At 34.1% G+C, this 25,776-nt stretch overlaps 1 protein-coding gene across 1 annotated transcript; it reads right to left on the bottom strand.

Annotated features, from left to right (window-relative positions):
• Positions 1-3,965: 3,965 nt before the first annotated feature.
• Positions 3,966-4,865, bottom strand: LOC126674320 (abscisic acid receptor PYL11-like). The gene has a single exon (XM_050368759.2). It carries the CDS (start codon positions 4,644-4,646, stop codon positions 4,083-4,085), a length of 564 nt encoding a protein of 187 aa, XP_050224716.1. The 5' UTR covers positions 4,647-4,865; the 3' UTR covers positions 3,966-4,082.
• Positions 4,866-25,776: the final 20,911 nt, after the last annotated feature.

Here is a 25,776-nt window from a genome sequence, read left to right as displayed (position 1 = left end):
TCTGTGGATTATCTGTTAACTTGCTTGCTGAGATCAAGTTAAAAGAAAAATCTGGTACATGAAGTACATTTTCCAGAACCAACTTAGCAGATAAGTGAATTGTACCAACATTTGTAACAGGAACAAGCTGGCCATTAGGTAACTTGACATGGACATTTTTAACAGCATTAAAGGTCTTGAAAAGAGTAGAATCACAAACAATATGATTTGTGGCTCCTGTATCTAGAATCCACTTATTTCTATAAGAGACGGATTAGAAAAGGCAATGAGAAATACCTTCTGTTGTCTCAGAATTGGGTTGGAAATTAGCAGATAATGCATTTGCATGAGCAAATGTATTCTGAGATCCAGGCATCTCATGTTGAATTAAAGCCATCAGTTTCTGGCATTGCTCAGCTGTGAAAGGAAAAACTGTTCCTGGAGCACTAAAGGAAGCAGTTTTATCAACATTAGTAGTTGAATTTGCAGAAACATACTCTTCAAGTTCCACTTGATTTGCATATGAACCATCAGTCTTAAGCTTAGATTGGAAGCTTGATTGGTATCCTGGAGGGTAGCCATGCTTTTTGTAGCAAATATCCACTGTGTGTCCAGTCATTCCACAATAAGAACAAAGTTTTTGTTTAAAACTTGTCATAGGAGTAAACCTCTTATAGTTGTTATTTCCCCTGAAGTATCCTCTTCCTCTTGCATAGCAGACATTAGCTTCATAGTTAGGATCAGAAGAGTCCTCAATTTCACTACATTCTCCTCTTGTAAACATTACATTTGAATCAACTACATTTCTCATATTCACATTTCCTGCAAGCTGTCTTTCATTTTGAATAACCATTGAAAAAACCTTGTTAATAGGTGGAAGGGGTTCTGTCATCAGTATCTGCTGCCTAACAGTAGTGAACTGATAATTTAATCCTTTCAGAAACTTGATTACTTGATCATTGGAGTGATTCTTTCTCATAAGAGGCAGTGCATTACAAATACACTTTGGAATGCATATACAGACAAGAAAAGGTCTCAAGCTAATCAATTCATCCCATAATGATTTCAAATGTGTAAAAATATTCAGTGACTGATAAAGTATTTTGATGAAAAGCATAAATTTCCTCTTGAATATCACCAATTCTATAAGAATCTCCCTGTGAAAATCTATCCTTCAAATCTGTCCAAATTTCAAAAGCAGAATCCAAGCAAGAAATGCTATCAGCTATAGTAGGAGTAACCGACCTGCATAACCATGACATGACCATGGTATTACACCTTTCCCATGCTGGATATAGAGGCTCATTAACATCTGGTAAATGAATTGTTCCATCTACAAACTTGTACTTGTTTTTGGAGATTAAAGCCATTCTCATGGATTTGCACCATGAATGATAATTGCTGCCATTTAGAAGGTTAGAAACTAAAATCAATGATGGATTCTCATTCGAATGTAAGAAAAAGGGGCTCGAGAGTGTTTCTTCTGGTCCGATTGCCATTAAGCTTGAGAAAATCTAATTGAATGATTAGAAAATGTTTGCAAGAGTAAGATAAAAAGGAAGAACTAATTTGTTCATAGAAATCAAGTAAGAAATGAGAAATATAGACTGTTTGGATGCTGAGAAAATGAGAGAAAATTGGCAGTTACAGCCAAGAAAAATTACAGAGAACAAAGCTCTGATACCATGAAGAAATTGTAAAAATGAAATTCTATTGATTGAAATTTCAGATTACAAAGTAAAGAAGCTCAACTTCTTATTTATACAACAGAATTGATAACTGCTATTTACAGCTGTCACCAGCTTAGCAACTAACTAACACACTATCCTTATGCTAATGAATTCACAAGGATGGATGACATGGACTGATCTTCTTGACAGGTAAGCAACTCCTGTAATGTTAGCTTAGCAGCTAAGGCAGCTAAGGAAGCAGTGCATTGATGAAGAACTCATTTGCTGCAACAGAACTGAGAAGCTCAGCTGATATACTGCAAGAAGCGCTTCCTCATCCCCAATTATATATATATAAAAAAAAGAATATCAATCGTAACATCAATGCTACATTAACGTAATTCTAATAAGTGGTAGCCTTGGAAGGAGTTATGGTATTTACATATTCCTCCCAAAGTGATAATTTTTTTGGAGTTATCTCCGGCTGTTTACCAATTAGAGATACATTAAGATCTCGTCCCGTGGAACTTGACGCTATATATCCTGTTTGTGCCTCAGAGAGGGAATTACTTGCTCACCTTCTTTTTCAATATCTGTTTGCTGTTTCGTGCTTGACTCAGATTGAGCTCTAGTCGATTCCAGGTTAGCTTATAACTCTTGGCCAGCGGATGCAATTGTTCATATCCCAGACGGTTGATCAAAAGGAGCATAATGCTATGGTTCTTTGGAAAATTTTAGAGAATCGAAATAATTTAATATGGCACGGTTGTGGTAACTCGGCTACTTATTCAATCTCTAGTGAAATGAGATTCCTTTGGACTTGGAAATGAGCTCAGCTCAGCATAAGAAATGATAATAAAGCAAATTTCCCTACATCTATCTTTTGGTCCGCAGGTTGGTCATGTCACCTGAAATATGAATGCTGCTATATTTTATCGTATTGGTATCGCGTGTGTGGTGCAGGATCATGATGGTAGATGTCTAGGGCAAGGGCTCGTTCGATGTAAGGGTTACAAAAGCCTCTTATGGCAGAAGCCATCGGTTTTAAAGAATCTTTTACCTGGGTTAAGGGGTTGGTTTTGAATAATGTTCGGCTTAAAACAGATGTGTTCTTCTCGTTCAAGATTTATATTCTTCGTTGGAGGATCGTTCATCTGTTGGCAATTACTGAATTCCAGTGTATCAATATAAATGGTAATACCGGCTTCCAACTCATCAATTTTACATTGAAAAACAAATGGTGCTTCGCTTTGCCAAAAGCAAAAGTTGATATCTGAATTTGTCAAGTTTTAAAATATATATTGCAAATCACGCTAAAGTTCGTGATCTAATTTGCAATTAACCATAACAAATTAGTTATCACAAATATAGTGATACTTTATCTCTTAACTCGTTTATTACTTTGTTTCCCTTGTTTTTTTAAATAAATTGCATAGTTCTTCGGAGGTTTGTGTGATTTTTATGTGTTTTGTTCGATATCTAGTTTGTGTTACGTAGATCCTTATATCGTTCAAGATTTTTTTAGCGTTTGTTCAAATTTCAGACTCAAATTATTGAAGATTCAATTTTTTTATCGTTAAAAGTATATTAGCAGCGGAACAAGGGATGAATAAAAATTCTGTTAAAGATAATCTCACATTGTTTAAGAGAACAAATATAAATGAGTTTATAAATATAAAGGTTCAACCACCTATTAACTAGTTATAATTATTAGGTCATGATTGAACCTAAACACCTCCTTTAAGCATGTGAGTTGTCACATTCTCACAAATTTATAATTAATTACTCCTACCAATTAATCAAAATAATATTTCTAATAAATTCTAAAAGTGCAATTGGTGTCACAGAATTCTCAACACTTGAATTCTTTCTGGTTATTTAACACCTGAAAAATTGTGTCTTTTAATTTTTATTGTTGTTTCATTTCTTTTTATGGATCAATATAGGATTTCAGATTGTTTTTAATTTATTCATAATCTTAATATTTGAGCGATTTAGTTTTTTAATCTCGCTTTTCTTAATATATAATATTGCCTTTGATAAAAAAAAAATTACAATTAATCCTTTTAAAAATGTACCAACTCAAGCTTGAAAACTTGAGTTTATTTCCTCTCATTCAACATTCAGAAACATCAAAATTGCCAATTAATTCTTAGTTTGAATGTCAAAAATGTGATCTGAATTCAATTCTATCTTGAAAGTTATACAAGTTGACAAGTTGCTATTGCAAAACAAAAAAACAAAAAAACATCATTATCTATAGTATACAGAACTTAAATCAAACTTGTGAAAACAAAATCAACTATCATAAAAACATATAAAAAAAATTACATGTACTTTCAAACTTCTCCGTGAATCATACACAAAGAAGAAAAAAAACAGTGACAAGTAATTAAACATGAACAAGCTTAACTAAACCAACTCTTAATTAAATTAATTGCAACAAGAATTCACAGAAACACTAGCTATTTTCTCAGTAACATTAGCCAAAGATCTAAGATTAAGCCCAATAATAGTATCAGCAAACAAACACGTATCTTCCTGACAACTATCAGACGGTATATCAACTACATAAGATTCTATTACCACAGTTTTGTCTTCAGTTTCATGCAAAGTTGTCGTAGACTTATAATTAACAAGCCGATGATCACCTCCGATGATACTAACGGTCATTGTATACGAGTCATCGTCAAGATTATCTAACCTCTCCGTGCTGCTTTTCGCCGGTAAACCGGAGACAAGTTTAACTTCACGTACGCTTCCTATTCCGCCGCTGCCGTCGAGAATCGAGCAGCTTTTTACGAAACTTTTGTAGACTTGTGGATTGTCGAATTGGCGAATTACGGACCAGACCAGCGGTAGTGGTGCATCTATGGCTTGAATAAGGCTTGAACCGCACTGGTTTGGGGTTAGATTTGGAGTGTGGTATTTTCTGATCATTTCTTGAGTTTTTAGGGTTTGTTCATTTAGGTTATGGTTAGGGTTCTTATATAGCATGTTTGGTTTATTATTTTATTTTATTTTTTTGCTTGAAGGTTGTTATTATTGCCTTTGAAGCTGATCTAATAAATACAGGGAGATTTTCAGCTGGGAAACCGGAAATGTTTGAGGTCATCTATGGATTAGCATGGTTGCAGAGAATTGGATTTTAGTGTTTATGTCGGCTTTGTTTTCTTGATTTGTGATACGGATTTCAGAATAAGGTCCCACCTTGATAGTAAAGATTATATCCGGTCAAATAGGATAATAACTGAGTTTTTCATTTACTATATAATTATACACCCTTATCAGAAAATATAATGAAATGAAGTTATAAATTCAGAATTTGTTTATAATTATGATAGATATTTGTTTAATATATTTGTTTGGACATGAATCTGGCCAACTTGTGTCCATGTGATTCTAATTTCTGAGTCTTGGAGTTTGATCTTTTTGTTTCTCTAAAAATAGATGGTTGTTGTTGATAATATTAGGCGTTAGATTATATTATGATATTTTAATCAGCTGAAATAAGCTAGTTGCGGGGTAAGGTTCAAACTTCCCACTTTCAAATGTATTTGGAGAGACTAGGCCCTCTCTTATGTTATTAATTAAAGGAAATTATACAACATAATCGTTGCGCTATATTATTCGTGCGATAAATTAATAGTGCATTAGCTATATAATTTTTTAATAACTAATTTTTTTATATATATCATAAATATTCATTGACTTGTTTTAAATATAACATAGCATAACCATTATATGAGATAAATACTCTTAATTAAATTATGCATCATATTTTTGAAATAGATTTATGTAAATTAAATTAAATGAAATATATTTTAACAATTAATTAATAAATTTCTAAAATTAATTCATTTTTATATATTAAATTGGATAAATAGAAATATGAATATATAATATTTTTTTGTCTCATTTTGTTCGTCATTTTTCTATTTTACGTTTATTAAAAATTTAATTTATATAATATTATATTATAAATTTTTAATACCGCTCATTATATTTGTATTACTAAATATAAAAAATATACTTTCATTTATCATCAAATATTTCAAATTTAAACTCTTGTATCTAAATTATAATTTTATCAAACATAACCGTAATGTTACACATTATTCAATATGTCGAATTCATTAATATTAAAAATAAAAAATATATATATAAATAAATAAATTCATATTAAAGAAGTGATATTTTTTCAAGACATTAAAAATAGAAAAATGACAACTGAAATGCAATGTGAGGAATGTAAATATGGTAAATTGAAACGAAAATTTAAATATGTTTAAATAATGTATTATTAAAACTAGATAAGTGGGTATAATTATTTTGATACTAAATAATTATAATTAAATGATTAAAATAGATAAAATTTAACTTATTAGACTGTGGTCTACTACTACTAGTTGGAAAATTGGACGATCCTTAAATTAAGATAAAATTTCTTTATGATAAAAACATTTATTTCTTGTTTGAACATGAATAAAAAGGTATGTGGCCAAAGTGTATCCATATGATTCCTAATTTCTGAATCTTGGGGTTTGAGCATACTTTTGTGATTGAACCTACTTTTGGTTTTCTTTGTAAACAAAAAACTAGTTGTGGGGGTGAAGTTGAAGGGTTAATGCAGTTTGACATCACCAATTTTGTAGTATTGAATTTGTCTTAAATGGGTATTCTGGGATTTTGTCCTTATCAACTATCTTTAGATGTCCTTATTTAGACATCTTCTCTTAGTGAATTGCTTAGTCCAAATTCATTTTGTGAATAATCAGTCAAACATGATAAATATAGCCCTCAAGTTGTCATGAAAACCGGTCCAAATAACTATTACAGTCCAACAAACAATTTGACATAATCTTTTCATGATTAGGAAAAGGCTTAATACATCTGCGTGTCCCTGTACTTTTCTGTTTTTACACATAAGATCTCTGCACTAAAATATCCATCATTAAATCCCTGCACTTTAACTTTCATCATCCCCAAGTCCCTCTATTGAGGCGAGTGTTGACGTCGTTAACGCACTTTCAGTTTTCTTAATTTTAAATCCCTGCACTTTTAATTTTTTAATGTTACTGTTACTGGCGTTTTGCGTTCGTAACAACAAGCGTGTGAAATGCGGGCGTGCCAGGAAGCGGATTCCAAAATATAACTTAACTTCTTAAACGAGCGATTGGGGTTTGGTTAACCTTATAACAAGTACTCCAATCAAGTAATGCTAAAACAAAGAAATTCAACTGCAAATATGTTTACTAATTGAATGAAATGAAAATACAAGTGTTTGAGTAGAAATTGCAGAAGTTCAATCGTAAAGTTCTTTACTGATTGAAGAAAATTGAGAATGCTAAGTGTTGAGTGTTTTTGCCTTTGGGCTGGTTTTTGTTGGATTTGATCGGGGGTTTTCTCTTCCTGCTCTTGTCCTATTTATAGACTTTATCACTTGAAAACTGCTGCTTCATCTTTCAACTGTACACGTTCTTTCCCACCTTCAAAAACTGCCAATCGTGTCTTGTTGCTTCTGCTCGTGCTTTTTGACTTCTAATCTTCTGAAAATAACCTTCTTGGGCTTATGGGCCATTTAAACATAATTTAATGGCCATTTAAAACATGGGCTTAACCTTCTGAAAATGGACTTAGGCCTTTTGAAACTCCTAGGAATAACTCGTCAACTTCTAAAATCAACCTCTGAAACCAATCATCTAAAATCAACCTCTAAAACCAATCATCTAAAATCAACCTCTGAAATAGATTGAGTCAACCTTTGGAATTAACTTCTGGAAATTAACTTCTTAAATTAAACTTCTGGAGTAGTCAACTTCTAGAAATTAACTCCTGGAGCCGACCTCTGGAAATCAACCTCTGAAAATTAACCTCTAGAAATTAACCTGTGGAAATCAACTTCTGGAGTCAAACTAATCAACCTCTGAAAATAAACCTCTGAAATTATCTTTGGTCAAATCTTAGCCAAAACCTCTGAAATTATCTTTGGTCAAATCTTAGCCAATTATTCACGGTAGCTTTTTCCTATCTTTTAAAAGAATATGGGCTTCTATGGCCTTTTGGCCATATTTTTAATTTTGGTGCAAACAATGCCCCCTATATAATTGGCTTTTTAGGAATAAAGCCATTTATATATTTTCTTTAAGCCAAAATTATTTTCTTTTAAAGATTTTAGAAGGTCAAGAGAATAAAATCCACCAACCTCCGGCTACCACCACGTTGCCGGCAGTCAGCAGCCCGCCCTCGCCAAGCTTTACAGCGGCTCACCCAGCTCCAACGGCAGCCTTCACGCCATCCACAACACAACTCCCATGACGTGCGGCGATTCTGGCGACCCAACAACAGTAGCATGGTTCTCCTTTGCTTCCGTCAGCGGCAGCAGGTTGCTCGCCATCGCCCAGCTGCTACAACAAATATCTTGCCAGCAAACCCAGCCAATGCTTCACCCAGCAGCTTGCAATCTTTATACACATTGGCTCTAAAATCAGCGGTAATTTTTTTTCAATCTTACTTTCATTAATATGTTTCTGAACATCTTGGCCAACCTTTAAAATCAATCTTTGGCCAAACCTCTAAAGTCAACCTCTAGAGTCAACCTCTGGCCAAACTTCTAGAGTCAACCTCTGGCCAAACTTCTAGAGTCAACCTCTAGAATCAACCTCTGGCCAAACCTCTAGAGTCAACCTCTAGAGTCAACCTCTGGCCAAACTTCTAGAGTCAACCTCTGGCCAAACTTCTAGAGTCAACCTCTAGAATCAACCTCTGGCCAAACCTCTAGAGTCAACCTCTGGCCAAACTTCTATAGTCAACCAAATCTTTAGAGTCAACCTCTAAAATCAAACCTCTAGAGTCAACCTCTAAAATCAACCTCTGGCCAAACCTCTAGAGTCAACCTCTGGCCAAATCTTTAGAGTCAACCTCTGGCCAAATCTCTAGAGTCAACCTCTCGAGTCAACTTCTGAAATTAACTTTTGGATTCAACCTCTAGAGTCAACTTCTGAAATTAACCTCTGAAGTCAAAATCTAGAGTCAACTTCTGAAATTAACTTTTTTTTTAGAAGAATGGCTAGAGGCCATTAAATTACAACTAAGAAAATGAAAAATACTAATTTAGCCAAGATAGCTAAACTCCTAGAACTTTAATTATAAAAATGGCTAAAAGCCATTACATTACAACTTGTGTCAAAATGGAAATTAATGAAAATGTATTGGTTTAGCCAAAACAGCCAAACTTTTAAGACTTTGATAATACATTTGGCTAAAAGCCATCTATTACAACTCATGTACTCACATTTCTAAAAACACACTTGCATATTCTCCAGTAGATGTATGGCTAAAAGCCATTAAGTCATATCCAACTTATATTTCTCCCATATGGTGGGATTGTACTTCTTCAAGTATTTTTCATTGATGAATTTTTTATGAGGCTCACCCTCTAGACTTGATAGCCAGTATGCGTTACCACCTTGTGGACCAAGAATGGTCCTTCCCAGTTGGTAGACCATTTCTCATATTCTCTGTCTTTAGTATTAGGGGGGTAGAATCAATTTCCATACTAGCTCATCTTCTTGAAATGTTAATTCGGCATCAAGAACCTCTGCCGAATTACTCTCCTCCATAATATGCTGCATACGTTCCATCAAAATTGCAGATGCAGCTGCTACAAACTCACCAGAGGTGAGCTTAACTATGAATTTTTTCAATAGTGATGGAGGAGCACGACTTGTTGTATGGAATGATAGCCGTTGATTCTAATATTTTCTCTGCTTTCTTTTTAACCTCTTGATGAATCTCTAGAGGTTTATTTTCCTTTAGTTGGCCTTTTCTATTTTTTCCAGTAAAATGAATGGGGCCAACATAGGAATCATAGTAGCAAACTTCCACCATGTTAGTGGCAGTGGTGAATGGTTTAATATTCACTACCGATCCCTTGTCAATAAGATGGGGAAAATAGTTGCCTCCTAAGTCTAGAGGTTGATCATAATTTTCATTAACCTCTGAATCATCTATGTAAGGATGAATGACTTCTCTCACGGCTTCTATGTCAAGTGGTCGTGCTAGAGGTTGGGGAAAATAATTCCCCCCTCTTCCCAAAGGTTGGACATAATTTTGATTAACCTCTAGATTATCCATGTAAGGATGAACGGCTTCTCTCACGGCCTCCATGTCAAGTGGCCGTGCTAGAGGTTGGGGAAAATAATTCCCCCCTCTTCCCAAAGGTTGGACATAATTTTGATTAACCTCTAGATTATCCATGTAAGGATGAACGGCTTCTCTCACGGCCTCCATGTCAAGAGGCCGTGTTAGAGGTTGGGGTGGCAGAGGTTGATTCCTCCCCTGGGGAAAATAATTGTCCCCTGTGTCCAGAGGTTGGACATAATTTTTATTAACCTCTGGATCATCCATGGAAGGATGAACGGCTTCTCTCACGGCCTCGATGTCAAGTGGCCGTGCTAGAGGTTGGAGTGGCAGAGGTTGGTTCCTCCCCTGGGGAAAATAATTTCCCCCTCTGCCCAGAGGTTGATCATAATTTTCATTAACCTCTGAATCATCCATGTAAGGATGAACGACCTCTCTCACGACCTCCATGTCAAGTGGCCGTGCTAGAGGTTGGTTCCTCCCGTGGGGAAAATAATTGCCCCCCTCTGCCCAGAGGTTGGACATAATTTTGATTAACCTCTGGATCAACCATGTAAGGATGAACGGCTTCTCTTACAGCCTCCATGTCAAGTGGTCGTGCTAGAGGTTGGAGCGGCAGAGGTGGATTCCTCCCTTGGAAAAAATAGTTGTCCCATGTGCCTAGAGGTTGGACATAATTTTGATTAACCTCTAGATCATCCATGGAAGGATGATTAGCAGCACCTGCGTTATGAAACGGCTTGCAATTTCGGCCAGTTTGATTATTTATTTTAAAAGAGTTAACTTGAGCAAGTTCATCTCTTTTATGAGGTGGTACATGCCTTTCTTCAAGAGGTGATGGGTTTGAGATTGGTACAGTGCTTCCAATCTCTTGAACTCCTCTAGAGGTTTGCTCCCCGAGTCGGTTAGCCGTGTTAACAGCCTCTGGCAATTCATCATCATCCTTCAGGGACAATAATTTCACTGTAACTATTAATTCCGCCAAGCGTTCCATGTCGAACTGTTGTTTCATGTTCAACTCGGCCTGTGCTTGGTTAAAGCTAGCATGAGTCTTTTTCATGTCTACCATGGATTTTGACAACACCTCTAAAGCCCATACCAATCTCGGCTTAGAATTTTGCCGAGTTGGTATTTGTTGCTCTCCAAAGCCAGGAGGCACATCTTCACTCGCCTCTCCTAGAGGCAAATTTTCTTTTTCAATTCTTCTGACCATGTGAGCCACATAGTCTGCATGTCCTACATATGCAGAAGTAGGATCATCCACTGCATCCTGAGATACAATAATATATTTTCCTTTCTCACTTCGAGTTCTAGCCATGACTCTCAGTGTCCCACTGGGCGTGCCAAAAATTGTTACTGGCGTTTTGCGTTCGTAATAACAAGCGTGTGAAATGCGGGCGTGCCAGGAAGCGGATTCCAAAATGTAACTTAACTTCTTAAACGAGCGATTGGGGTTTGGTTAACCTTATAACAAGTACTCCAATCAAGTAATGCTAAAACAAAGAAATTCAACTGTAAATATGTTTACTAATTGAATGAAATGAAAATACAAGTGTTTGAGTAGAAATTGCAGAAGTTCAATCGTAAAGTTCTTTACTGATTGAAGAAAATTGAGAATGCTAAGTGTTGAGTGTTTTTGCCTTTGGGCTGGTTTTTGTTGGATTTGATCGGGGGTTTTCTCTTCCTGCTCTTGTCCTATTTATAGGCTTTATCACTTGAAAACTGCTGCTTCATCTTTCAACTGCACACGTTCTTTCCCACCTTCAAAAACTGCCAATCGTGTCTTGTTGCTTCTGCTCGTGCTTTTTGACTTCTAATCTTCTGAAAATAACCTTCTTGGGCTTATGGGCCATTTAAACATAATTTAATGGCCATTTAAAACATGGGCTTAACCTTCTGAAAATGGACTTAGGCCTTTTGAAACTCCTAGGAATAACTCGTCAACTTCTAGAATCAACCTCTGAAACCAATCATCTAAAATCAACCTCTAAAACCAATCATCTAAAATCAACCTCTGAAATAGATTGAGTCAACCTTTGAAATTAACTTCTGGAAATTAACTTCTGAAATTAAACTTCTGGAGTAGTCAACTTCTAGAAATTAACTCCTGGAGCCGACCTCTGAAAATCAACCTCTGAAAATTAACCTCTAGAAATTAACCTGTGGAAATCAACTTCTGGAGTCAAACTAATCAACCTCTGAAAATAAACCTCTGAAATTATCTTTGGTCAAATCTTAGCCAAAACCTCTGAAATTATCTTTGGTCAAATCTTAGCCAATTATTCACGGTAGCTTTTTCCTATCTTTTAAAAGAATATGGGCTTCTATGGCCTTTTGGCCATATTTTTAATTTTGGTGCAAACAGTTACGTCCCTGCACTTTTAAATGTTGAGATTATGTATAAATATGTATTAATTTTTAGTTTAATAAAATTAAATTTAAGAATAAAATATTAAAACTAATATTTTTTAAAGGGTACAAATTTAACATATTTAAATAATAATAATGTCAAAAATTATATCTTTTAGCTATTATTTTATTGAAAATTTCATTCATTCTTACTGAATGTTTAATGTATTATAATTCATCTATAAATAAAAACAATTTATTTATTTATTTTATTATGTTGAAAATAAAAGTGAATTTAATTTTTTTTAACAAATAAACATTAACTTAGAGAAATAAAACGATTTTAATATTTTTTATTAAATAATTAAAATAATATTCTATACCGATAAATTTTATTTTTTAAATAATATGATAACAGCGCACTTAAAAGTGTAAACGGACGTTGATCTTGATATATGTCAAATTCGAAGTTGAGTATGTTATATAAACTTACAAGTCCGAGCTATCTACTTCCATTTTTAAAGGAGACATATCAAGCGGAAGTTTGAATGAATTTCTAATTTCTTAATAATTTTCTATGTTATCTTTAATTTTTTTTAAACTAATGTTGAATATTTCTTGAGTAAGGGCCTCATTCACGAAATATACTCTAATATTTAAATCATATTTATTTTGATAAAATAATTGTTAATATAATTTTATTAAATCTTTAAATTATAAATTACTTAACTTTAAATAAAAAATAAAATAATTAATTCTTTAATTATATTAAAAAATAAAAGTGAACTAGATTTTTTATTTTTTAAAAGTAAATATTAACTAACCTAAATAAAACTAATTTTAATAGTATTTATTAATTATTAAAATGATATTTTATATTAATGATTTTTTTTAAATAATATATAATAACATCGCACTTACATAAGTAAACAAACGTATTCTCAAAAAAAAAAAAGTAAACAGGCATCGATCCTCATATATGTCAATTTTGAATTTGAGTGTGTTATATAAACTTACAAAACAAAGCTGACTGCTTCCATTTCTAATAAAAAATAAAAAATAATAATATTTTTATTAATTTAAAAAATATTTTTATTGTTAATTTAAACATTATAAAAAGTTAATTAAATTGCATTAACATCTTATATTATTAATTAAAAATCATATATTTTTTAAAATATATATTTTAAAATAATTTTTATATGAAAACAATTTTAAGGACTTTGTTTACATAAAATTAAAGTGTAAGGACCTTATTTGTATAAATTAAAAGTGCAGGGACCTTATTTGTATATATCAAACTACAAAACTGAATACTAGTCTCATTAACGGCGCGTGTACGCACGCGCTAACAGAACCTTAACAGAGGGACCTTAGGATGATGGAAGTTAAAGTGCAGGGATTTAATAATGAGGTACTTTAGTGCAGGGACCTTATGTGCAAAAACAGAAAAGTGCAGGGACATGCATATGTATTAAGCCTTAGGAAAACAGAGAGCGTTTAGAGGAGAAACTGATTTCACGATCTAATAAATTGCTGCCTAATAATTATATCGTTTGAATGATGACTCATTGGTGAATAGTAGAATAAAATGTAAGGATAATTACAAATTACATAATTAAATTTAACATGATTTATAATTTAAATATAAATCTTAAAATTTAGCAAAATTAATAATCAACGTTTGATGTAAACTTGTTGAACTGGACGAAAATACCATATATGCTATCACGTCAAAATATTTCATTTTACACATCAAAATTACATCGTTTTATCTAATTAGAAAAGTTCAAATGGATTTTATTTGTAACCCTTTAATTTTAATTTTTAGTATTTTAAAAATATGAAAATCCTTTTTAAATTTTTAAACATTTTCATAACATTACAAACCATTTATCCAAAAAGAGCAACTTGTAAATTTACACATCAAGTTAATAATTACAATTAGTAAACTTCACAATCATGTAGACTATACAAAAAAAACTAATTCAGACATTTTATAACACTACAGTGAATCAAAATAGCAAAATAAAAATTCAAAAACTGTAAAATAGTTCTATATGCATTTAATAAGCGATGCATACTGCAATCAATAAAAAACTTGATTGTTTCCAAAATATGCCACCACCAATCAATTTACAAAATAACACATTTTCTGTAAACACAAATAGAAAAACATAATAAGTAAAGGGTAATAACTGATAAGGATATGGGTTGTTATTTATGAAATTCAAATTCAGATTGTGCAATGATATTATGTAACTATAAATACTTGTAATACTCCATTCATAAATAACATCTGAGACTACCATATTCAACATGGTATCAGAGCCCTAATGGGTTTTAAAATCTTCTTCTATTAGTTGTTTGTATTTATATCAAACAAGAAATATCCTTATCATTCACCTTCTCATGGTAGAGGCAGAGCACGTAATTCACGTGGAAGGGGATATTCTTCTCCTTCACGTGGGAGAGGAAATAGGCAACAGAACACCTACAATTGGCAGTCTCAAATGGGTCAATCTCACTATGAGCCCAACAATTCATTTAATCCTCTCTCTGTCACTTGTTTTAATTGTAATGGGAATGGCCACTATGCAAACACATGCTCTTCTCCAAAAATTCGCAGAGACAACAGACCTTTACAACCTTCTCCAAGCTCAAACCTTGCCACTTCTTCTTCTCCAAATAACCAAGCTTGGATAATGGATACCGGAGCTACACATCATCTCACTTCAGATCTCAAAAATATAACTGTTGCAGATGAATATACTGGCCCTGATGGAATCAAAATTGGTGATGGTAAAATCCTTCCTATTTCTCATATTGGGTCTTCTAAATTTCATTCTCGTAATTCTTTATTTTCTCTATCTGATATTCTTCATGTTCCTAATGCTTGTGCTAATTTATTATCAGTTGCTTCTTTTACAAAATCTAACCAAGTTTCCATTGAATTTTTTCCTTTTCATTTTGAGATAAAGGATATCCGCACGAAGAAGGTTTTACTTTCAGGCCCGAGTAATCAAGGATTATACTCGCTATCCTTCTCACCAGTTCACAATTCCAAGAAAGTTTTTCTGTGTTCGTTTAGTACATGGCACAATCGACTCGCTCATTCTTCTCCACGCACTGTGCAATCTGTGTTGGCAGCTTCAAATATTCCAGTCCATAATAAATTATCAACTTTGTGTAATGCTTGTTGTGTTAGCAAAAGTCACAAGTTGCCTTTTCCAGTTTCTAGTTTTCGTTGTCATGGACCTTTAGATGTTATTAGTTCTGATGTTTGGGGTCCTTCTCCTATTGAGTCTGTTAATGGTTTTCGTTATTATGTTTTATTTCATGATCATTTTAGTAAATACTGTTGGATCTATTTCTTGAAAAATAAATCAGATGTTTTCAATACTTTCATCAAGTTTCGTCATATTGTTGAAAAATTCTTCAGTCGTTCTATTAAAGTTTTTCATGCTGATTTAGGAGGAGAATTTGTTGCTCTAGCTAAATGTCTTGCTGAAAATGGAATTACGCAAAGTAGTGCATGTCCTAAAACACCCGAACAAAATGGTCTTGCGGAACGAAAACATCGACATATAGTTGAAACTGGTTTGTCATTAATGCATCATTCAAATGTTCCTATACAATATTGGACTTATGCCTTCGACACGGCTGTTTATGTCATCAATCGATTGCCTACTCCTGTTCTAAGTAATTCTTCGTCGTATCAAGTTCTATTTAACACTTCTCCTCGTTATAGTGATTTACGTGTTTTTGGTTGTTTATGCTATCCTTGGCTTCGTCCGTATGCTTCCAATAAATTTTCTGCTCGTTCTACTTCCTGCGTATTTCTTGGTTATAGCAAGCTTCATAAGGGTTATTTTTGTCTTAATTTATCTACTCACAAAATACTAATATCTCGACATGTCATATTTTCTGAGCAGGAATTTCCATTTAAAAGAGATGATGTGTACTCCAAGTCCAAGATTCAAGCAGATTCTACAACCATTTTTGTTCCTTCTGTTACGCCAACAACAAGCCTTCAATTTTCAAATTCACAAAATTTAAGAAACCAAATCTTTGACTCAACAACTCCATTTTTATCTCCACAAATTGAAACCAACACGTCAACCCACCAAATCTCACCTTTATCAAAATCAAATCCTCTCATCAATCCTGATTTGCCTAACCAACAAATACATTCAAATTCTATCTCATGCCAATCTTCACACCAATCCGTGCCAACTCCTATTGTCTCTCCTGATCAACCAATTCCCTCACGTGATTCAAGTGCCAAACAAACCGTTCCACTTGCTGTTGACCTCACAAATTTTAATAACAAATCTGCCACATCATCCACTACTATCCCCACCTCTCACCAATACAACACAAGATCAAAGACAGGCCATCTTAAACCGAAAACATTCTCTGCTTCCATTACAAATGAAAATGAACCCAGTTCTTATTCAATTGCTGTGAAATCAAAAACTTGGTGTCAAGCTATGAATGAAGAAATTACAGCTTTGAAGAATAATAATACTTGGGATCTCGTACCTCCCTCTTCTTCACATAATGTTATTGGAAACAAATGGGTATTTCGAATCAAAAGAAATCCAGACGGTACCATTGCTCGCTATAAAGCTCGTTTAGTTGCCAAAGGTTATCACCAAAGACCTGGAGTAGATTTTCATGATACATACAGTCCTGTTATTAGACCAGCAACAATTCGATTATTACTTTCTATGGCTGTTACTAATCAGTGGTCTATTAAACAACTTGATGTCTCCAATGCCTTTCTTCATGGCAATCTTGAAGAAGAGGTTTATATGTCTCAACCACAAGGATTTATTGACAAGAGAGTTCCCAATTATGTTTGCAAACTCCGCAAATCATTATACGGCCTAAAACAGGCACCACAGCAATGGTAAAAGAAATTGTCTTCGGCTCTTCTTTCATTGGGATTTCGTGCTTCTCAAACGGATTGTTCGCTGTATTATTATTCAGCATCTGGTATTCAATTTTATTGCCTCATTTATGTCGATGACATTATAATTACTGGAAACAATTCTGAAAAAATACAGTTCATTATCAAGTCTCTTGGAACTAATTTTGCAATCAAGGATTTAGGTGACCTCAGCTATTTTCTTGGTGTTGAAGCACGATGGACTACTACTGGTCTTCATCTCACACAGCAGAAATACATCAAAGATCTTCTTCTTCGAGCAAAAATGGAGTCTGCTAAGGGTTTCTCAACACCGGCAAACCCTAAACTTCAGCTTACTTCAATTGGTGGCACGTTATTTCGGGATGATGTTCTTTACCGAAGTGTTGTCGGCAGCCTGCAATACTTGTCATTGACACGTCCTGATATCTCCTTTTCAGTCAACAAGGTTGCTCAATTTATGCACAAACCATCAGAGGATCACTGGAGTGCGGTCAAACGTATTTTACGTTATTTGCAACAAACTATTGATCATGGATTATTCATTCGCAAGGCCAGCAATTCCACCCTTTCCGCTTACTGCGATAGTGATTGGGCCAGCTCTATTGATGATAGAAAATCTACTACTGGGTTTTGCATATACTATGGAAGTAACTTAATTACTTGGGGATCCCGCAAACAGCGAATGGTTGCGAAATCATCTACAGAAGCCGAGTATAGAGCAATCTCCACTACAGTATCTGAGGTTCAATGGGTTCAATCATTACTCCGGGAACTTTCTTTACCAATGACAAGTTGTCCAACTTTGTGGTGTGATAATCTCAGCGCAACTTACCTCACCACCACTCCTATCTTTCATTCACGGTCTAAGCATCTCGAGATCGATTTTCATTATGTTCGTGAACGGGTCTCTTCAAAAGCTCTCCAAGTCAAATACATTCGGTCTAATGAACAGATAGCAGATGTCTTGACAAAGCCGCTCTCAACCACACGTTTTTTGGCTCTAAAATTCAAGTTGAACATTGTGTCTCCCCATGCTCAACTTGCGGGAGGATGATAAGGATATGGGTTGTTATTTATGAAATTCAAATTCAGATTGTGTAGATACTTACAATGATATTATGTAACTATAAATACTTGTAATACTCCATTCATAAATAACATCTGAGACTACCATATTCAACAATAACAACATACTGGAGACATACTAAAAAAAATATAACATAAGGCTCAAACTTCAAAATTTTAGATCAAATACAACTTAACTCTTTTGAAAAGCAACATCTTATATCGCAAAGCTAATGGTTAAGTATATTTAATACTTTAAATGGTAGAAACTTCATCATAACCTTAATAAACATAATACTGACTAATGATAGATTAACATGAGAAAGATTCAAAAGCATAACATAATAATGAATCCAAAACAAAAAGGCAAAGTTAGATCTCATTAATATTAATTGCTTAAAAGGGCTCAAATCTAATAATATATCAAACAAGACACTAAAGGTCATAAAAGGTGGCAACAATCAGATACAAGTGCTTTAACAGTTATAACCTATAGTAATTAATGTCATTGACAATGGAAGCATCATCATACCCTTAAACAAAATACAGAGAAATCAAACAAGCTCAACCTATAACCTCGTGCCAATTTATCATTAGCATTATCAAGCAGCGCTAGTCTAGCATGGTAACACATAATCATAGACTTAACAAAATAATGCATCATAGAACTAACAGAAAAAAGTAGCTAGTCTAGCAGCAAAGGCTTCCACCAAAAAACTAGATCAGTATATGTATAGCAAAGAAGCAAGCAAACATAGAATAAACATAAGGACTTCAAGACAAACTATTGAGCATTAAGAGCATTAGTTGGATACCTGAGAAAAAAAAACACAAACAGTTAGTGAAAATATAACTACAAAAACTTAAACAAAGAATGAGAAATTACTTATTCTATTACCTTCTTCGTGTCGCTCTAACTCTTCTAATGTCTCCTCGATAGAGATTGGCTTTGATAGAACTATCAGCCAATTATGAGTACAGACCAATGCCTCCATTATTTTAGGAGTTAAGCAACTCCTGAAGTCATCAAGCATCCTTCCTCTAGTGCTAAAGGCTGATTCTGAAGCAACGATTGAGACTAGTACTGCAAGAATATCACGAGCCATTTTATAGAGGACTAGAAACCTCTCAGAATTCAACTTCACCATCACAGAATATCAAAATTGGGCATCATTTATAAAAACTGCCTCACTTAGGTAAATATCCAAATCAGTTTTTTTGCTTCCACTCACACCACCAGTCTCTAACATTTGCTGCAGATGTCTTTCTTTCAAAACAAAATTAGCTTGGGAGGATTAGCAAGTAAGTTCTGTTGATTGGCCATTCCCCCAATTAGTGGCTAATTCTTTCTTGTAAACCTCTTCATAGTCATTGAAGAGTTCAACCAGATCCTCCATCAAAAAAGTAAACAAAAATTTGCCCTCATTATAGCCATACATTTGATCTAAAGTATATTCCATGTGTACAATTCTTTCTTGAGGGTCTACAATATTTCCAATGAAAACCAATTTGTTCATTACTAAAGGATCACAATAATTATCAAATTTTGCTTTCATTTTAATAGCCTTTGAACTTAGATTAGAATCAGTAGACTTAATCTAGTCTTACAAAATAGCTGACAAGTCATAAATCTCACTCAAGTGACTATTAAAGGTCCCGTAAAGAGAACCATAAATTCTCAATGTCATTTTGTAAAAACATTGTAACAACATACATAATTGCCTACATTATCCCAATCAAGCTTTTCAGACACCTCATCACCCAAATCTTTTCTAAATGAAGCTTCCACATCATCATATTCCTCAAAAACATGCTTATACATACAAGGAGTGTCTAACATCAAGTATATTGAATTCCATCTAGTTGGGACATCTAGATACAAAGAACGGTTACATTGAAAATCAAGTGACTTTTTGCATTCTTTAAATTTGCTAAGTCTAAGAGGTGAGTTCTTTTTATATATCGAACAACTCCTCTAACCCTTTCAAAAAATGAACCAAACTCTTTTAAACCATCAGACACAACAAGATTGAGAATATGAGCAATGCATCTCTTGTGAGTATACTTCCATCTAACAAGTGTAGTATCCCAACTCAACATTTTTTCATAAAAAAACCTCATAGCAGTACTATAGTTCTAAGCATTGTCTAAGGTAACAAAAAATATATTTTTTAGCTCCCACTCTTGCAACAATTCTCCATGGACTTAGACAAATATTCGCCCTTATGCCTAGAGCACGTAACAAAGGAGATAATCTTCTTATGCAGCTTCCAATCATTATCAATAAAGTGAGAAATAATACGCATATAGTATACTCTTTGATTGGATGTCCAGTAATCACTTGTAAGACTAACTCTTTGACTCTGAGTTTAAAAAAAATTGTTTCAGTTTCAACTTTTCCTCAACAAACATGGCATAACAATCCCTTTTGACACTCCACCTAGAGAGCATTTTAAACATAGGACAAGTAAGACTTGTGACTCTTCTAAATCCTTTTTTCTCGACAAATTTGAAAGGCAACTCATCCACCATAATCATTTATGATAGCCTACCTAGCTATTTCTTGATCATATTTTCAAGTAGCAACAAAAAACAGATTACTAGCATGAGCTTCCATATTAACAACAGGTTGAAAAACGAGTAATGCATGTCTAGTTTTTATACTGTGTGGGTATTTAATGAATCTAATTAAATGATTTCTCAAAGTAGAAGTACCATTTTTTTGGCATGACAGTTATACACATGAGCACAGTAACGACACTTAGTTTGCATAATGGTACCTTTGGCATCTTTGGCAGTGCCAAAATGCTTTCAAACAACTGATATTTGATGACTCTCCTTCTTTTTTTTTTTAGGATTTGCTTCCACAATAGATACATGATCAGCAACAAGGTCAACATTGGCTTCCACGTTGCCAGATTGAGATAGTCCAGGTGAAGTATGAGCTTATAGACCAACAGGGGATTTGTAATACCCCGTAAAATTTTGCATTTTATTACATTTAAATTCCATCATTTTTCCCGGTCGTTTTGAAGTAATTTCGATATTAGTGGCTTGGTTCGAGTTGTTTGGTTTGGGTGTGATTTATTGGTTTAACCAATTATATTTTTTTTAAATCAAAAAAAAAAAAAATAGTTTTTCAGCCTTTCCCGTTCGGGAATTGAAATTCCCGAACGGGAATCACATTGTTTGGCCTGGTCTCGTTCGAGACCAGGCATTCCCGAACGGGAATAATGACCTGAAAGGCCATTCCCGTTCGGGAATCATACCAGCCCATGGACCCTTCCGTGTGGCCCTTTTCGATCTCATTTACGGCTCACTTCCCTACGTTATTTTAAGTCGATTTCTTCACAGAAAACCTAGATCACGCTGCAAGCTAGCCCTAGCCGTTTTCCGTTTGTCCATTCGCTGAGAAACGAAGCCGAAATCATCATCCAAACTCTGCTGTTCCGGTTAGTTTTATAATTCCTCAATCTCAGATTTCTGCCTTGAAACGGCATTACGTAATTTGGTTCGTTCTTGCTCGTTTCTAGATCGAAACTGATTCCGTTTGATTCCAGACGATCTAGACTCACGTATCTACGTTTCCCTACCTCAATTTCGCTGAACGGTACGCCGTCGACCTCGTTTCCATTCGCCGTACGGTGTTCGTTTTTGAAATGTGTTAACTGTTAGTATTGGGGATGGATTCTGCCGACCCCTTTCATGTTTCTTTAGCCATGTTACTGTTTCATTCATGTTGATAAACCTTTGTATGATTAGTTGTTACGGATTAGATCCAGTTTAATGGTTGTCCCGTTGATCCGAACGTTGTTCGTCGTTCATAATTATTCTCGGTAATAAACCTTAAGTTTCGATTGGTGTGATGTTTGTTTGTGATCATTAGCAAGTTGTTATTGATGTTGTTGATTGATGGGAAGAATTAGGGAGCCTTGAATCCATGAGTGGTTCATTGTTGATTTTGGCAAATTAAGGAACAGGGTGGCGGGGTTATTGGGTTTAAATTGGAGAAGATGGTTGATTTCCCAATTTAGTCACCAAAGTCTTTTACTTAAGTCACTTAAATCCTCTAAGTTTAACTTTACCTAATAACTTAGATTTTATTTTGATTTACAATTTAAATATTTAAAACGATAATAAATTATAAAGTTAGTTAATATAATTACTCGGGAAATTCTATTTAATTAAGATTATAAATTTAGCATGTAATTGGCTAAATTGCAATTTAGCCCCTAAACTTATTTTATAACTTAATTAAGTGGATTTTTGATTAATAACTTTATAGTTGGTTTTTAATTATAAAGAAAAGCAATTAATTTGATTTCGGATATCAAATTGACTAAAGTACAATTTAGTCCCTAATTGGCAAAAGTACAATTTAGTCCCTAAACTTTTATTAACTTAAAATGATTAAGTTTTTGATTTGTAACTTGGGTTACTTAGAAGTGAAGTTATTGAGTTCCGCTTTTAAAATGGATTTTTATTTTGCGAAATTATTTTATAAATATAAACTTGGGTTTATATTTGATAATTGTTTTGAGTCGGGTTTGACTTGGGTCACCCGACCAGTGAGGTTAGCTTGGTAGTTATTGGTAACTCGGCTAACCCACTATTTGGAAATTATTTATTATTTAAAGTTATTAAATAATATCTATAAATTGAATTTTAAGCGAGAACTCAATAGACTTATTTTAATTGGGCTTTATTACCTTATGGGTATCATTTGTGTGTGCTTTGGATTGTTTATTCTGACGTGTTATTTGTGCTAGTCATATGTGGTGTCTAGTACTCTTTAGAGTTAGGGTCTGATTTTGATAATTGTTTTATTTGCCTAGACTCGTCTACTGTTCGTGCTTCAGAGGCGAACCAGAGTTAGTTGCTTGCCGGTATTCACGTGGATTAGCAAGCCGTGAGTTTATATTTACTATTTACCGCTTTATTAAGTAAATTGTTATTTTAATATTAAATATATATACTGTACGTATATTTCGAACTGTTTTTATATTATGGCTCTTAGTTGGAACATGCTACCTAATGGGCATCATTAGGACTGCGTGCGCACCGGTAAAGATCTGGAAAAGGTAATTATGGTAATGGGGTAACTCGGTGTGAGCATAGCTCTCGGGACCAAGTAGAGTAACTCGGTGTAGCTCGGCTCTCGGGACTCTGGTATAAGTGTGGTCAGTGGTAACTCGGTGTAGCTCAGCTCTCGGGACCAGACCTATTGGATTATGTTATTATGTAGAATTGTGGATTAGGGTTCCAACTATTATTCGTAATATTGTTATTAAATGCTTTAAACGTTTTAAAGGTTTTCCACTTAATAAATGTAGATAGTGGTATGAACTCATCTCAGTATATCTGACCCCGTTGTTTTCCCAATTTTCCCCAGGGTTATGATCTGAGAGAGTCTGGTGATCTCCGCATTTACTTTCCTCGGAGGTTCCATTTATTTTAGTAGAACTGTAAAACTGTTTTATTCTTAGACCGCAGTAGTAACTAGACGTCTTTATTATTATTATTTATTTTGTCGGATTGGTTCGACTGGTAATATTGCTCTGGCATGCTGTATTATTTACATTAATTCATGATGAATCTATTTTAGACTCGGATTTGATAAAGCATGTTATATTAACTGTTGAATATTATAACTGTTAGTTTTAGGCTGAAGTCTCGGTTGCCCCCGAGCATTGGTTTTCTGCAGGTTTATGTGTTTGTGTGATAAATGATAGGCTAGCTACGGGTTTCGGTACTACATTACCCATACCCTAGCGCCGGTCGCGATTCATGAAAATGGGTCGTGACAAACTTGGTATCAGAGCTTTGGTTTCAAACCAAGGCCATTGCTTGCTATGTGTTTACTCTGTTAAGTATTGTTGTGTCTTAGGAACTACTGCGGAATTAGGATTCGTGTCTTGTCTTTTAAACGTCATCATTTGTTTTCAAACCTTCAGCCTACATCCTATAGGTGATGTCTGTCAGTCCTTATTTGGTATTGATGCTTTGATTGACAATTTATTTCACTTGGATGTTAATTGCTGTGTTTTATCATGTTGAGATTATTTCACTTGGGTGATTATAATTGCTTTTGATTTCTCGGGAAATCATAGGTTGGTAAATTTTCCTAAAGACTCATATTTGGGTATGATGTTGATAAAACTTGTCGTTTATGCCTAAAACGATTTAGAATTTATGGTATGTTACAGTTATTTTACGTGGTGCGTTGAACTGCTTTTGCCTTGTTAATAAAGTACATCTTGGCTTTGGCCTCAATTGTTGATGTTAAATGTGATCGTAGGTTGGACGTTAGCCTTATTTTTCAATTAAAGAGATTTTGGGTTAAACCTTAAAACGTGTTTGATGGTCATGCATTGTTTGACCACATGTTGATTTGGAGATTTTTATCGAGAATATTGTTTTATCCGATTTGTATTTCGACATAGAATTATAAGAGAAGTTTAATTTTAAATTCTTATAAGATGGTTTTTGGTTGAGTTGCTAGTAAATATTTTGAAATATTATGTTTGGTCTGGTGTTAACAAGCGATGGTTTCAAATGATGTTTTATGAGATAAGTCATTGTTTTAAGAATTTAACGTTGAGGTTATTTCATCATGCTGCAGTATGCCAGCATTTTAAATTTTTGGGATTTACAGAATAGATGTTTGAAATCAAAGATTTCTCACTTGAGTTTTAAATTACCGTTTAGCGGTTGGTTTAAATTGAGCTCCCAAAATTTGAAGGGATGGAAATTTTATTAAAATACTTTCCGGATTTACAAATATTTTAAATACGTTTTATAAACGATTGTTTTGGGTTCGACTTGGGTCACCCAAATTTAGGAGTTGAGCTTGGTAGTTGTAACGACTCGGCTAGCTCGATAATTTTATTGTCTGAGATACTTGGGTATCCGTTTTAAAGCAACTGATTAATAAGAAGAGATTTTTACAAAATGTGATTTTGTTTTAACCTTGGGGCTCAGCAAAATTTGAAAATTTTCGTATTTATTTTTAATTTTAAAACAAATTTTGAAGCGTACTATTAAAGGACGATATAATTACATGGTAAATTTGAAATGAGATTTCAAGGAAATGTTGTGGCATATCCTGATTTGTTTTAAGTATGCTTGAGTTAATTGTGCTCAATGGCATGGTTACGTGGTTTGCGATTTACAGATTTGTTATCTTGTGAACGGAATTTGTGTTTTATAACTCGCTTGTCTGTCGGACTATGTTGATTGTTTTAGTTTTGTCTCTTCGTGCGGTGTAGCACGTGAGATGATCTAATCATGTGGTTATGGTTGGCTTACCTTGAGGTATAGTTTTGACCTTTGAGTAAGATCCTCTTTTAAATCTTGTTTCCCTTTTGTTTCGGTTTTGGGTTGCGCGGGGCTTTACTATTTCTGTTTTGTGGATCGAAACCCTTGGGTTTCGATATCGAGAAATACAAGGGAGGTACTTCCTTTGGATTGGTTAATGATTTCTGATTATCCTAGGATGGGTATTGCAAACTCTGAACCGAAAAGATAGATCGATGTATTATACACTGGTGTTTCCATCAAGTCTGATGATGCGATGCGGGAGCTGGCGGTAAATTTGATAGGAACATATTTTATGTGCTATTTTCTTTGGTTATA

The sequence above is a fragment of the Mercurialis annua genome, linkage group LG3, assembly GCF_937616625.2.
Source record: "Mercurialis annua linkage group LG3, ddMerAnnu1.2, whole genome shotgun sequence".
NCBI classification, from domain to species: Eukaryota; Viridiplantae; Streptophyta; class Magnoliopsida; order Malpighiales; family Euphorbiaceae; genus Mercurialis; species Mercurialis annua.
This window is presented reverse-complemented; position numbering and strand designations above follow the sequence as displayed.

Excerpts from the sequence above, each read along its gene's own strand:
- LOC126674320 (XM_050368759.2), bottom strand. The coding sequence starts at position 4,646 with ATGCTATATAAGAACCCTAACCATAACCTAAATGAACAAACCCTAAAA.